The sequence below is a fragment of the Eptesicus fuscus genome, chromosome 14 (genome assembly GCF_027574615.1).
Source record: "Eptesicus fuscus isolate TK198812 chromosome 14, DD_ASM_mEF_20220401, whole genome shotgun sequence".
Lineage (NCBI taxonomy): Eukaryota > Metazoa > Chordata > Mammalia > Chiroptera > Vespertilionidae > Eptesicus > Eptesicus fuscus.
In genome coordinates, this window is record NC_072486.1 from 24,147,224 (window position 1) to 24,163,365 (window position 16,142).

The window sequence follows — 16,142 nt, forward strand, 5'->3', positions numbered from 1 at the left end:
TTAACATATGAATTCCGTAGGCTGTCTGCTATCTTGCGCTGTATGTTGTGATGGTCTTAGTAAAGGCTTAAGCTTACAGCATTTAGCTGGTTTTTCTTTCACAGATTCATCCTCCTTGCTAAATGATAGCTTGGCTAAATGTTATGTTCCCTAAGAATTTTTAGATTTTGTTTCCTTACCTCATGGCACCCAGTGTTGCTGCTAAGTCTGTCTGTTCTTCAGAGGTCATTACCCTCCCCAGGTTTCCACCTTCTTCTGCAGCCTCCGGCAGTTTCCTGCCAGGTCCATGCCAGACCGCCGTGGCTTCCGGGGTGCTATCTTATTTAGGCACCCACATAACTTCCTTCAAAAGTCCTTACTCTGCCTTTAAAAAAAAAAGAAATCCCTCTGTACTTATTAATTTCTTTAAAATATAACTTAAAAATAATATATAATGATTTAGTGTTTAAAAGGGAGATTTCAGCATGTGCTCAGATTATTCTTTTTGTGTGTTTGTTGGATGCGTTCATACCAAACTGTATTCCTGGAGAATAGCATTGGGTGTCCCGAGGAGGATGCTTATTTTTACTTTATACTTTTTTTTTTTAATTTCTTTATTGATTAAGGTGTCACATATTTGTCCTCATCCCCCCATTCCCATCCCACACCCTCCCCACGGATGCCCCCACCCCCCTGTTGTCCTTAACCATTGGTTAGGCTTATATGCATGCACACAAGTCCTTTGGTTGATCTCTACCCCCTACCCCCACCTTCCCCTACCCTCCTTCTGAGGCCCGACAGTCCGATCGATGCCTCCTTGTTTCTGGGTCTATTCTTGTTCATCAGTCTATGTTGTTCATCATTTCCCCTAGATGAGTGAGATCATGTGTTACTAGAAATATACTTATAAGAACCGAATGTGAGACGAGCAGTAATAGTTATGCTGACAGGCAAATGAATCAGTCTGTAGTGAGTTTCTTTCTGGACCAACAGTTCTTTTGAGACCCAATTTCAATGTCCACCAGTTCCTTATGTGTACATGTCGGCACTGACTTTTCAGCTCTGGATGGTGGACAAATGGTGGTAATGCAGGTCCGACTCCCTCTGGTTTGGTCTTGCCTGGACCCAGGGGCACGGCCTCACCCAGACCTGGGACCCAGCATCACCCGGGCCCCGGGGCGCGTGGCCTCACCCGGACCCAGGGGCGCGTGGCCTCACCCGGACCCAGGGGCGTGCGGCCTCACCCAGGCCCGGGATCCAGCCTCACCTGGACACAGGGGCACATGGCCTCTCCCGGACCCAGGGGCGCGCGGCCTCACCCGGACCCGGGACCCAGCCTCACCTGGATCCAGGGGTGCACGGCCTTGCCCGGACCCAGGGGCGCGCGGCCTCACCCGGGCCCGGGACCCAGCCTCATCCGGACCCAGGGGCGCGTGGCCTCTCCTGGACCCAGGGGCGCGGCCTCTCCTGGACCCGGGACTTTATGCATTTCTTTATTTGACTTTTTGCTCATTGGTTTTCCTTTGATTAAAAAATAATGGCATACATGATGTATTAGACAGCTTCCTTTTCCACCTCCAGATGCCCCACCAGCTTTCTCCGCCTGCTCTGGCCCTTGCCTGTGCTGCTTGCCTGTGTGGATAGCATTAAGAGCGCTGAGCCCCATGTTTTCTGGTTGGGTTTTCCCAATGGGAATCCCCGGCAGGAAACCAGGCAGCAGGAGGAGAGTGCCATGGGATATTAATTCTGTGGCCTTGCAGCCTGTCCCCTCCACACACACCTGATCACCCTGTGTTGGTTTTGCCCCTGACAGTTCCCTCTGGCCTTTTGCACAAGAGACCCTCATTTCATCATTTTGTTGCTATTGTTGATCCTCACCTGAGGATCTTTTTCCATTGATTTTTAGAGAGAGTGGAAGGGAGGGGGAGAGACACACAGAGAGAAACATTGATGTGAGAGAGACACATCGATTGTTTGCCTCCCTCCCGAACCCGCCCTAACCAGGTATGCAACCGAGGTATGTGCCCTTGGCTGGAATCGAACCTGGGACCCTTCAGTCCATGGGCTGATGCTCTACCCATTGAGCCAAACTGACTAGGGCCATTTCATCTTTTTTAAAAATTATTTTTCAATTACTGTTGACATAAAACACTATATTAATTTCAGGTGTACAACATAGTGAGTAGACATTTCTATACCTTATGACTCACGTGCTCACCTTGATCCTTCAGGCAGGGTTAGCAGTGGCTCCCGAGGGTGCAAGCTCAGAGAACCACTTCCATTGCCGCATTCTCTGCCGCATCCACTTCTATGTAATTGGTCCCTTTATTAATTTCTCCTCAAATGGCTCACTTGGAGTGTCATTTGTTTTTGCCCTGGACCCTGACCAAACCAAACCAACCAACCAAACAAAAAAACAAACAAACCCAAAAACAATGAAGTGTTCAGGTAACTTAATTATATAGATTGATCTCTGTGCTGTTTCATAACAGAATAAAATATTGAAGAGAGAATATAGGTGAAGGAAACGTATCCAAGTTAAAGGAAACATGCCCCAGAGGGAAGGTAACAGTAAACATTTCATGAGTCCAAACGTAAGGCTGCCATTTCTCTCCCTCTCTGTACTCATGCTGTTGCTGGGGTTCGGGCGGAGGGAACATGGGGCTGAGTGAGGTCTCGCTGATGCAGGTCCTTGGGCAGCACTGTGGAGCCTGCTGCAGGGTTTACAGAGCCACAGAGACCGCAGGGGCCGTGGGCCCTGTCCAGGGCACAAGTGAATGGTACAAAGTGCTGCCCGGTTTGTAATAAAGCGCTGGATTTATTTTGTGTGGCAGTGATTTAAACACCACCCCCACACTGCTGCTCCTTCAGTGTGCCTATAAACAAAAGCATTTTAGTGGCGAAAATATAGTGCAAATTTCCTCCCTGGCATTTTGGAGAGTGGCTACCAATGGCGATGGATTCCCCTTTCCCTTCACTGAACACTTGCTGTGAGCTTTCCAGGTGCCCACACCCTCAGCTGGGCTCCAGTGGGCAATATCCACTGTGTATGGTAGTGTGTGATAGTCATGGATATAATACTATCATTGTCCAATTTTACTGATGAGGAAGATAAGTTAGAGACTCGCCCATCATCAAGTCATTAGGTGATGAGCCGGCATTCAGACCTGAGCAGTTCAACTCTGAATCCCACACTCTTATCCATGACATTGTTCCTTCTTGTTATAATATCTATGCAGAAATACATATGCATATAGAATGCAGAAATATTGCTTTGTGCCTAACAACACACCACATATGGTGTTTCATTTCACTAAATACATCGTGTCATTTTAAATGATGGCATAATATTCAGTTGTATCAATACGCCAGTTTGCTTAATCAACCTCCTTGTTATATATTAACTAGAGGCCCGGTGCACGAAATTCGTGCACGGAGGGGGGTTGTCCCTCAGCCCAGCCTGTACCCTCCCCAATCTGGGACCCCTCAAGGGATGTCCGACTGGCCCGTTTAGGCCGGGATTGGGCCTAAATGGGCAGTCGGACATCCCTCTCACAATCCAGGACTGCTGGCTCCCAACTGCTCACCTGCCTGCCTTCCTGATTGCCCCTAACTGCTTCTGCCTGCCAGTCTGATCACCCCCTAACCACTCCGCTGCCAGCCTGTTTGCCCCCAACTTCCCTCCTCTGCTGGGCTGGTCACCCCTAACTGCCCTCTCCTGCAGGGTTGATCACCTCCAACTGCCCTCCCTTGCAGGCCTGGTCCTTCTCAACTGCCCTCCCTTGCAGGCTGGGTGCCTCCCAACTGCCCTTTCCTGCTGGCCATCTTGTGGTGGGCCATCTTGTGTCCACATGGGGGCAGGATCTTTGACCACATGGGGGCAGCTATATTGTGTGTTGCAGTGATGATCAATCTGCATAGTACTCTTTTATTAGATAGGATAGAGGCCTGGTACAGGGGTGGGGGCCAGCTGGTTTGCCCTGAAGGGTGTCCCTGATCAGGGTGGGGTTCCCTTGGGGTGTGGGGCGGCCTGAGCGAGGGGCCTGTGGTGGTTTGCAGGCAGGCCATGCCCCCTGGCAACGCAAGTGGAGGCTCCTGGTATCTGGAATTTATTTTCCTTCTACAATTGAAACTTTGTAGCCTGGAGCAGAGCCAAGCCTGAGGCTCCCTCCAAGGCCCGCAGTCATTTGTGTTGGGGTTATAATTGAAACTTTGTTGCCTTAAGCGGCTGGGCCCAGCCAGGGTGTGTGGAAAGCTTTGCTTCCCCTGTTGCTGGCGTCAACCCTGGCCTGCTCTCTCAAGCTCCATTCTGCTGCCATTTGTTTGAATTTGTTTACCTTCTATAATTGAAACTTTGTAGCTTGAGTGGAGGCTTAGGCCTGCAACGGCTGGCAGAAAGCTTGGCTTCCTCTGTTACCTAGGAAACCTTGCTCTCTGTGGCTGTAGCCATCTTGGTTTGGGTTAATTTGCATACTCGCTCTGATTGGATGGTGGGCGTGGCTTGTGGGCATGGCTTGTGGGTGTGTCGGAGGTATAGTCAATTTGCATATTTGTCAATTATTAGATAGGTTTTGCCTTGCTATAATCCCCTTAATAGTTTTTACTAATCTTGACTCCTCTCATAGTATAAGGTATGGCCCAAATATTTCCTGGAGCTTCATATCCTCACCTGTAAAATTATGATGATGCTAATAATAATACTTCCTTATTGAGTGATTAAATAGGTACAGTAATGTGGCACTTAATAATGGGGCTATGTTCTGAGAAATACATTATTAGATTTCTTGTTGTTCAAATGCCATAGAGTGCCACTTATACAAGCCTAGATGGTATAGCTCAATAGGCTCTATGGTAGGGCTGTTCCAGAGGTACAAGCCTGTACAGCATGTTACTGTGCAAAGCACCATGGGATTAAATCAAGCACAAGAGAAAATGATGCAATCAACAGATATGGTATACACAAGATTATGAGGCTGCTGCTGGTGTAACATGGCATATGGTTTTACAGCAAACATTTTTATAAGTAGAAAGAGTACACTCTAAAGTAAGGATAAAAAGCATAGTATGGTAAGTAACATGTTTGTTTCTAATCATTATCAAGATCATGTATTATATGTAATTGCATGTGCTATACTTTTATACGACTGGCAACACAGGCTCGTTTACACCAGAATCACCCGAGCAGGTGAGTAAGGCAATGCAGTATGTTATGACAGCTACGTAGTCACTAGGTGATAAGAATGTTTTAACTCCATCATGATTTTATGGGACCACAATGGTTTATGCAGTCCATGGTTGACCAACACATCATTATATGCATAATGAAAGCTGTTATTATGATTATGATTATATATTACAACTAGAGGCCTGGTAAATGAAATTCATGTGGGGGATGGGGTGGTCCCACAGCCTGGACTGCACCCTCTCCAATTTGGGACATCCCTCTCGCAATCTGGGACTGCTGGCTCCTAACAGCTCACCTGCCTGCCTGCCTGATCGCCCCTAACTGCCTCTGCCTGCTGGCATGATCGCCCCCTAAGTGCCCCCCCTGCCGGCCTGATTGCCCCGTACTGCCCTCCCCTGCCGGCCTGATTGACCCTAACTGCCCTCCCCTGCTGGCCTGATCACCTCTAACCGTCTCTGCCTCAGACCCTGCCACCCTGGCTTTGTCTGGAAGATGTCTGGTCTAATTAGCATATTACCCTTTTATTAGTATAGATTATTGTTATTGTTAATAAAAAATTTAACAACAATGTTGGGGAATGGAGCTCTAGATGACTGACTTTCTCCATTTTGCTTATACTGTACTTTGTCATATTTAAATATATCTTACATAATAAAAGCCTAATATACTAAGTGTCTGGTTGACCTGTTGGCCCTTCAAACAAAATCAAAGCATAATATGCTAATGATATGCTAAGGCCGCTCAATTGCTCACTATGATGTGCACTGATCACCAGGGGGCAGACACTCCGACTGGTAGGTTAGCTTGCTGCTGGGGTCTGGCCGATTGGGACTGAGTGAGACGGGCCGGACACACCCTGGAGCCCTCCTGCAGTCCCTCCCTGGCTTGCCAACCTCCCGTGTCCCTCCCCAGTCCCGGTCATGCACCTATGGGGTCCCTCGGCCTGACCTGCACCCTCTTGCAATCTGGGACCCCTCAGGGGATGTCAGAGAGCTGGTTTTGGCCCAATCCCAGCAGGCCAGGCCAAGGGACCCCATTGGTGCATGAATTCGTGCACTGGGCCTCTAGTTGTGTTATAAGGAAAATGAACTTGTTGGAATTTTAAAAATTTAAAACAAGTTATTCATTTAAGAACAGAAAGGTTAAAATGTCTTTTAGCTTCCCAGTCCCACAGGTGGTTTTAACATTGATCCAGGCTAACCTCTTGGAGTTTGATTACACTGAACCATGCTTATACTGAGTTGTTTTTACCACGTCAATATTTTACATTCTCTGTGAAATCAGAAAACAGTTCCAAAGACACTTATCAATACTTCCCCTTAAATAAATACATGAGAGCCCCCCTCTGTATGTATTCCCAAAGCCCGTGTTTTTGCTGGAGAGTGCTGTGGGTGTTAGCAATTCCCAGGCTCTCCTTAGACATGCTGGGAAAGGGCTTTTGCCTTTGTTATGGGGTGATATCATTTTACCAGCCCCTTTCCCTATCTTTCTATCATCTTCTGGTGTCCTTTGTGAGAGTTTCATTGGATGTCTTCATTCTAGTGAGATTCACACACTGGGGAACTCATACCTGGGACCCAAGCAGGGCTGAAATGGTAGTGTGCACTGCTGTGTTACCCAACAAGGAAATAACCAGGGAAATACATCTTCCACGTAGATCAGTATCCTCTTTGTAAAAGGGAATCATAGGCATGTATAAACAGAACTTAGCCTTGACTCTTTGGATTCCAAAATGGAATTGTTTTCTCTATGAATGATATGCCAAATGACTGAGCCATAAAGAAAAACACACACACACACACGTGAGAGAGAGAGAGAGAGAGAGAGAGAGAGAGAGAGAGAGAGAGAAGAGAGAAAGAGAGAAACTGAGATTACATTTTAGTCGTTTTCTTTAAGAAAAAGAAATTTAGCCTTAGCCAGTTTGGCTCAGGGGATAAAGTGTAGGCCTGTGGACTGAATGGTCATGGGTCCTATCTCCAGCCCTGGTCAGGGCACATGCCGGAGGCAACCAGTTGATGTGTCTCTCTCACATCAATGTTTCTCTCTTTCTGTCTCTCCCTCTCCCTTCCACTCTATCTATAAATCAATGGAAAAAATATCCTCTGGTTAACCAAAAAAAAAAAAGTAAATTTATGTTTCATTATTTGTCAGCCAAGCAGCTTTGCACATATTTCATCTACTAAAAAATTGGTTGCTTGATTTGACCTAAATGTTAACAAAAGAATAGCCAATTCTTTTAAGATATTTCTTCTTTTATTTAAAATGTCAACTATCACAACACATTACACAATGAAATGATGACCTTAGAATCACATTAAAACTTTTTAAAACATTTCTATATAGTCACAAAACATAAAACATGCTTCAGGGCTACAAATATAGTTTGTACATTTTCACCATAAAAACGAACGGAGAAGCACAGGCCTATCTGCGAACTTCCTTTCTTTCAGCAGGAGCTGATGTGATTACTTTGAGGGAACAAAAACGATTTCTTTCTTCGGAGACGCTATTGTTGACAGGTCTTTACAATTTCATTGCACACTGTGCTTTGTTGAGAAATTACTACTGATTCTATTTCTGAGGGAATCATCATATTAGAATTATAACACCCTTTTACAACACATTTTGGCACAATATGAAAAATAAACACTTTGTTGAGTCTTTAACTCAAAACAATTATTATTATTATTATTATTATTATTAAATAAATAATTATTCCGCATAGTGCATTTCTCATTTTTTACCTTTTATTGACCATTGACACAAATGAAGCTCAGTAAACACATTAGGTAGTTTATTTACGTCTTCTTTCATAATTCTGCATCGCATCCCTTTCGTAAGCCACTGAGAACAAAGAGAAGAGAAAGGGTTCTTTAAGAGGATGCACTGAGGGAATGCAAGTTCCAGGCACACATAATGACTTTTTCAAAACGCATAATGACTATTTCCCTCCGTTGAAATATTTCCAAGAGGCTTATTTGCACATCTTCCAATCTTGCCTCAGTTTCTATCCTGACTGGAAGTGACCTAACCACAGAATTAATGGTAACGTTAGTCGACTGTCATATACTAGGTTCCCCAAAAGCATACTTCAATATATTGCAGTGTTGATTCTCAGCAGCGTTCTCAAACAGTGGCAGGCACCGCAGGTGATTTATAGAAAGGACAGTGCCTAAATTAACCAGGAATGGTCATCGGATGAAAGCAAAATGTGAAACTTATTCTAGGACAGAATCAACAAACTATAGGCCCTGGGCCAAATCCAGCCCACCACCTTTTCTTATAAATCACATTCTACTAGACCATGGCGCCAGCCATTCATTTATATATTGTCTATGGCCACTTTAGCATTACAATGGCAGATGTGAGTAGTTGTTACAGAGATTGCGTGGCTCACAAAGTCTAAAATATTTACTGTGTGGCTCTTCAGAGAAAAAGTTCGCTGATTCTCGATACAGGGATAACTTATGCTCTGAGGGTCTCTTCCTGTCATATGGGTGCCTCCCAATGTCCTTGAGAGACTAGAAAGAGCCTCATAGTCCGTAGGTAGGGCTTATGTGCCATCTAAATACAACACAGTTTAACTTACCTCCTAGCACCCTAATGTCCTGTGAAAGGTTAATCACTGCTTTTAAAAGGACTTACCATATACCTAGCAAGTAATTTAAGTACATTGACTATCTGGACTTAAAAAGGCCAAAATTAAACATAACATAATATAACATAATATTATATAAATGTTGTAATGTGATATATTGTATACTAGTACAATTTCAAAGGGGTCTGTAACCACACAAGGGTAAAGATCAGACTGATATGATCAAAATACTTAAGCATACTTTTCATCATTTGAACTAACCCTTTATACACTTAGATTTACATCATAGAGAACTACTATGCTTTTAAAAATTCAGTATGCCCTGTTTAAAATATTACATTTAAATAGAAATAGCAGAAATCACTGGGAAAGAGATGTAGAACCCCTGGGTCTTACTGCAAACACTTTTCCCAGTGAGAAGGATCTGTGGAGAGAGAAGGGAAGTCCAGTGTCCAGTCATCACTTCCCCTTCAACACGGGGCAAAAGAGCTTTAGCAGCCCACTGTCCTGTAAGTGAGGCTGACAACACACAGATTGTTTTATGTCAGTCATGTATGCATTTCTGGGGTAGAATAGGTTGAGCCCCAAACTGGGCAGTTCTGAAGGAAGGAAACAGTTCATGCCTCAGCCTGGCGTGCGCATATGAGGAGGAGAACTGACCCAGGCTCACTTCCTGGCCAGCTGCAGGTGACAGGACGCTGTTCCTCAGAGAAGTGAGGTGAATGCCAACGTGAACTAACCAAAGACAGGTCAGTGGGTTAGCTGGAATGTAACGTTCTCCTAACTTCAAGCTGAGTTTCTTACCAGGTCCTTGCACCCTGTGAAGCCTTAGGTAAACTTTGGTGTGTCTGAGATGAGGACGGTTTCTCTGGGAAGGGGGTTTCTAGATTTTTCTAGCTTGTCAAAGGGGTTTGTGACCACAAAAGGCTGTAGAAGACTATAAGAACTTTACCTCAACTGAGTTTATGAAAAGATCTCTGATTGAGTGTGGATTACTTTTTTGCCCATTTTTCCCCTTTTATATTTTTTAACTAAAGTGGAGGAACAAAGATTTATTAATAAATTAATTGAGATTCATTACAGTGATTCTGTTTATTACTTATAATACATTATTACTTTTGGTGCATCTAATCTGTTCTAAATTGTATAGTACCTATATTATTTGTGCAGTTAAGCATTTTCTAAAACTTGCATCATTTCTGGAAATGGAGAGTTGAAGTCTAATATGATTATCATGAAAACCACAGCTATATAAGGACTACTGATACACATTCTAGTGGCTTAAATTTATATTCCATTCCCAAAAGCCAGGAGATAGTGTATATTAATAAAACAATTTTAATTTTTTTATTAGGCAGATTGGTAGTGTCTTTAAAATTTAACCTTGAGCAACCCCAACATTATTGATGAAGAAATACAAACATAGTCGTCTAAATTTGGAAGGTAGAGAACCAATATAAATATAGCAGACACCATTTTTGCATGACTTTCCAGAAAAATAAGAATTAAACCAGCATACCTTAGCTACAGATTTTCTAGAAATTAGAAATATTCTAGGTGGATAAGACAGCTGCTGATTACTTTCTAATTAATTATATGGTTAGTATTTTAATTCCACTTTTATTCCATGTAAAATGAAGAGAATTTTAATAGTTTTCCCAAGGAACCCAAACTAGGGACGGTAAGGCCTGCATGTGCTTAACAACAAGTCAGTCTTATGAAAATGCCATAGGGGTTATTTGACCTTGGAAACACGGTGATGAGTGAGTTTTCAGTTATAAGCATGTGGCATTTACATAGAAAATAAAAACAAAAGAGAAGAAAGGAAGCATGCAGCCTTTACAGCAAGTGAAAGAGTTGTCCAGAATTAAAATGGGTTTTGAGGAGAATTGTGGCATCCCTTCTTTCTGAGGGCTTTGTAGGCAAGACTGATTGTGTGTATCTCTAGGATGATTTGATTATGTTCCTTTGTGAAGGCATGGGAATGGACTATACAACTCTCAAACATCCATCGGGATGTTTTAGAGTTTGAGTTTCTATAACTTCATGAAGAGCAAGTAATTTGTATAAATAAATTTATTTTGTTTCTTTGTTTTTGTGTTGGAAAACTGCCAGGTGTGATGTCTTGTATGACTTGTAAATTACCTTGGTAACAAGTGAAAATTGGTCTTATTTTCTGCATTCCCCACACCCTTAGTTCAGTAAGGTTAAATGTGGTTTATATGACAGATATAAGGGAAAGAGTATTAGACTAGCCCAAAGATTCAGGTTAGGTAATAATTAAATGGGGCAGACACTGGTAAGGCTGGTGGTTTGAGAGAGATTGATATTGTGGAGATATTAACTTAGCTCTAAACCCATGCTCAGATTTATTTATGAAAATTAGAATTTTTCACCATAAATACTTATTTTAAGTTCATTATTCATTTTTAATAATTTGATAACTATGCCTTAGAAAGAAAATAATGTAAATAGATTTAAAATACTGTCTATTTTCAGTCATGATTTTATACATACCAGAATTTAAAGCTCTTTTGCCCATTAGTCCATAAAAGGCATCTGTTTTATGTCCTGGAAAAATACATTTAGGGGTATTTTAACATGTATATCTTTGAGGAAATAAACTATTATAAGTAGTATAAAAAAAAAGCAAGTTTCTAAATATATTCTCATATAATAAATATGTTTCTATATCAAGTTTTGGTGAGTCAGAAAAAACTCTTAATAATTTTTATAAATGACACTAAAATACTAAATGAAATACTCAATTCTACATCTAAATATTAGCAAGTACCCTTTATTCATATTATATTTTATCTGTTTACATATACAAACTTTTAAATATTGTTGCTATTGAAGCTAGCTTTGATTTTTAGGAAGTTGATTTCACATTTGTGTGACAGGGAAATATCCAAACCTATTTCCTCTAGTTACTGAATAGATTGTATTTCTCAGGAACCGAGCCTTAGTTAAGTCAGATCCCTACACTTGATAATTACAAACTTCTCAAAGGTTACTGTTTCTATTTTATTGGATTTTAAATAATACTCCTTTTGAAAAGTATGTCAGTTTTGACATTCATAGAGTGCATTTATTTTCATTACATAGAATTCTGCTGTATATAATTCCCTTGAAAGCCAACTCCTTAGAAAGTAAATATGATTTATTTAGTGTCAAGATGGAGCCTCTGGGAAAGATGACTTTCACTAGAGTGAGAGAATGTCCCTTGGTTTACTAGTTGAAAATAGGGCTGCTCTCTTAATGTGGCCTACTCTGCTACCCAGGGCACTGAAACCCAAGCTAGCAACTAAGTGCACAGTACAATTAAGATGGACCCCTGGGACTGCCTGTCAACTTTGGTTACATTAACTGGAAAACTGGGACCTAATGACCATCGAGTGTCACAATTTTACCATCTTCACTGCCCTCAGAAATGTCCACTGCGCTTTGATAGATTGAGGTTTCCCATTCAGTTATGAAATAAAAAACCGGCATTTCTACCTTTACCTTTAGTAAGGATTATCTACTCAGACTTTCACTGGAGCCCCTTGGCTACTGAATTACCATTATAAGTGAGATCATTATGGCATCCAGCATACTCAACTGAGTTAGAAAGATACCTATAAATATTTGGTTTTGGTTTTGTTTTGCGATGGAAATGGTGCTTGTGTGTTGTCGAGGGATAATGTGTGCTGGATTTTTACCCCAGGATTGAAATTCTGTGCTAAACTGACAATTTGTAGGAGTTAAGGGGTTTGCGGGGGGGGGGGGGGGGCCGCTTAAAACAACAACAAATATTTATTATCTCACACTGTCTGTGGGTCAGAAATTCAGCAGCAGTTTAGCTGGGAGTTGAATGATTTTTAACCTAATGTATCATTTTGGAAAGTATGATATGTCTAAACCCATAGAGCTTTAAACAATCATGTTCTGGATGAAATATAATGCCTCTCTTCCATTCGTATATGGTATTAATTAAACACATTAAGCCCAAACTTATAACAGGAAATAAGATAAGGTATTATATAAAGTGGAATTCAATCAACATTTGTATTTGATAAATGTCAAAATAATTTTGAACTTACTTCTTTTACTAGAGAAATGGGCATGTCCTGAAAGAAAGACAACAACAGGAATCGCCTTACCTTATAAGGAAAAATATAAATTGAGGTTTAAAATATGTAACATTTCCCATTCGTATACTACCTGAGGACTATAGGAGAAGCACAAATTATTGATAATATAAACAAAATGTTAATAAACAGAAAACAATTTTTAAGAGCTTTTTATGGGTCACAGATTCCAATTCAGGACTGTGAGACTCCCGAGGCCTGGTAGTAACTGTTAGGCAATGCCACATCTGTTTCCCTATAAGAAGCACATAATCAACAACATAAACTGATGAACAAAAATAGATCCAGTGACACAGAAGCATCAAACATACCTTCAAACCTCAGAAGGAAGGCAGGGGAGGGAGGGGGGTAAGAGATCAACCAAAGGACTTGTATGCATGCATATGAGCATAACCAATAGACACAGACAGTAGGTGGGTGAGGGCATGTGCTGGGGAGGTGGGAGTGACGGGGGAGAGGTCAATGGGGGAAAAAGGAGACATATGTAATACTTTCAACAATAAAGAATTTTTTTTTTTTAAAAAAGCACATATTCAAGGACGGCCACCCACTGATGCTCAGAAGAGGAAGAGAGATGCAAATACACCTCTTAATTAAACAGGCATAATCAAGAATCTGTATTTTAGCCCATAAAATACTTTTTTCACTTTCCTAAATGTGCATTCACAATAGTAAAATAAAAATGTATAGAAACGTTTACCATCAAGAGCCTTTAACAGGGCCACTTGTTTTACAATTGAGGAATCTAATTAGAAACAACTGGCTTTTTACAGGGTCCACTGATGATAGGATGAATTCAAGTGAACTGAATATTTCTACCAGGAGACAAGGAGAAGTTTAAAATCAGCTTCCATATGCACTTAGAGCATTCCCAGTACTACCTCTTGGAGGCCCCGTGCCCTCTCCTTCTTTGTCAGTTCGGATCTTTCTTTAGTCCAGGGAGCTAAGGTTGGGTCCTGTCCTGGGTGGTTTGGGTCTAACACTGAGGCATGCGTGCCTCCCTCCCTCTGCGGGCACGTGCTGTGCGTGTGTTAGTGGGGTGAGGGAGATTTACTACTCCTTTTAGGCTGCAAATCTCTCCTCAAAGAGCAAGGGAAACTCTGGGTGCTCTGAGAATAAGCGAGCAGACCGGGTGGGTGGCCCTCAGAGACCCAGAGAGGGATGGCCGCCCATCTCACCAGCATTCCGTTTGCCCATCAATCCGAAGAACTGCTGAGGCTTGGGTCGCCGGGCGATTCTCTGTAGAAGATGCTCAACGGGCTCAGCCAGATCCTCCTGGGAGGACAGACGTATGGACAAACCCGGGTGTAGCAGTCAGTGCGAGGCTCCCCCAAACCCGAGTCATTCCCGCGGCGCGCTCCTGGGAGAACCCCGGCGATGGGACCCCGCCGGCCAGGGCTGGGGGGCCAGCTCCGCAGGGAGACGAGAGCAGGCCGGGCTTGCCCCCGCCGGGGCTGAGTGGGGTCCGTGGCAGGTCGCTCCCTACCTCCACCCCACCCCGCGGAACTCGTGTCCAGCGCCGCCGCCTCCCCCAAGTCCCTGCGTGTTACCAGGAGGAGAAGTCTCCGAGCGCCGCGCTTTCCGCTCTTTGCTCCCAGCCTGGGGACCCTCACTCGTCTGCCTCTGAGCCACCTGACTTAGTCCCATCTCCGGCGGATTTGCAGACGCCTCATCACCCAGGTGTTGCCGGGCGGGGCGGGGTGACCACGCTTTGCTAACAACCTGCGTGGCGCGACTTTCACTGATCCCGGGAGGCGCGCTCCCTTGCGCCCACAGCCTGCGAGCCAGGTACGGGGCAACTGGCGGCCACCTACCTTCTCGGGTCCACGACACAAATGTCACGGCAGGAAGTTAGCTTTCCATCCACCTCTATCCCCAGCAGCTCGCCCCTTGCCCCCGCTTCTGCCGGGTCCGGCGTGCCCTCCTCTGCCCCTGCCCAGCGTTTCCAAACGCCAGCTCCTCTGGGCTGGACTAGGGTCCCCGAAATCCCCATTACCCGGGTGGGGGGAAACCTTGCGCGGTGCGCAGCCTGGTGAGGACCCCGGGCTCACCACCGAGGGCATTATTGCTCCAGTGCGTTCCCGAGACCGGCGTGCGGTCCTCGGGAGCAAAGTTGGCGGTGGGCACCACCCCTCGCCCGGGACCTCGCGGGTGGCGTCCTCCGCAGCCACGGGCCTCCCTGGTCGCGGGCGCCGTGCCCGCCAGGCTAACTGGGGCGCTCTCTCGAGGGACAGTGACAGCTCCCCGAGCTCGGGAGGAACCACGAGGACCAGCCGGGGCCCGGGACTCACCTTGATCTGGTCGCTGTCGGACCAGTCGGACCAATAGTTCACACCATCGTCCGCTCTGCTTTCTTCCGCCAACAGTTGAGTGGCGATGAGAAAAAAGACGGCCAAGGCCAGGAGGATTTTCATGCTGGATTTCTGGGCAGGGCAGGGAGAAGAGATCGTGGAGGGGAAAATTACCTACTACATTGGCGGTGGCTACCTAACACTTGGGGCAGCAACCCTGTCTGCCCCACAACGGAACCGAGATAAAAAAAAAAAAAAAGCCTGTACCATTTAGGAAAGAGAATCAGCCCCAAAGCTTCTCCAATCCCCTTCTCCCCGGACCCCAGCCCCACCAGCCCCCAACCCACCCACCCATCCACACTTCCCAGCCAGGAGGCTCCGCAGGTGGGAGACAAAGAGGGACACTGGCCATCGGGTTGTCTCCCCGCTGTCCCCCCCGCTGCCCCGTGCCCCAGCGGGCCCATCCCCCGGGCCCCCTTGGGCGCTTTCCGGGGCGCGGAAAGCCCCGTGGCGGGGCGCAGGCACTTACTGCGGCGGGCAGACCCGCTGACCCGCAGGGACCCTGTGGCCGGTCTGAGCGCACGCCCGGCGCTCCGCACTCTCGGAGCCGCGACGGTGGTGGAGCAGGAGGAGGTCGAGTGCGCTCTCCGCCTGCCTGGTGCCCCGCAGTATTTATCCGCGGCTCGACGCGCCTCGAGACCCACGTGACACGCTCCCCACGCGACTTTCTGCTCAATATTTAATTAGCCGCCTCCTCTCCTCTCGCTTGCGTCTGATGGAGAGTTTCCGAGACGGTAACCCCGTCGGTGCCCATAATATCTGGACCCAATGGGGTTCGGAATGACGCAATTTTTTAGGAAAATCGGGATCTCGCCATCCAATCCCCAGCTGCCAGTCTCCTTCCTTCTGCAGATCTGCCGCCCCCTCCTCTCTCCTTCTTCCGCACAGGGTTTCAA

At 45.0% G+C, this 16,142-nt stretch overlaps 1 protein-coding gene across 1 annotated transcript; it reads right to left on the reverse strand.

Annotated features, from left to right (window-relative positions):
* Positions 1–7,924: 7,924 nt before the first annotated feature.
* Positions 7,925–15,911, reverse strand: TAC1 (tachykinin precursor 1). Its single transcript, XM_028156669.2, has 6 exons — positions 15,716–15,911; positions 15,187–15,318; positions 14,074–14,170; positions 12,848–12,907; positions 11,280–11,333; positions 7,925–8,008 (listed from the first exon to the last, which is right to left on the reverse strand). Exons 2-6 carry the CDS (start codon positions 15,307–15,309, stop codon positions 7,959–7,961), a joined length of 384 nt encoding a protein of 127 aa, XP_028012470.1. The 5' UTR covers positions 15,310–15,318; positions 15,716–15,911; the 3' UTR covers positions 7,925–7,958.
* Between the last annotated feature and the right edge of the window lie 231 nt (positions 15,912–16,142).

Excerpts from the sequence above, each read along its gene's own strand:
- TAC1 (XM_028156669.2), bottom strand. The coding sequence starts at position 15,309 with ATGAAAATCCTCCTGGCCTTGGCCGTCTTTTTTCTCATCGCCACTCAA. Across the intron at positions 12,908-14,073 it reads GATGGGCAAACGGAATGCTG|GTAAGGCGATTCCTGTTGTT; the intron begins GTGAGATGGGCG and ends TTTCCTTATAAG. Across the intron at positions 11,334-12,847 it reads CCATTTCTCTAGTAAAAGAA|GACATAAAACAGATGCCTTT; the intron begins GTAAGTTCAAAA and ends GTATTTTTCCAG.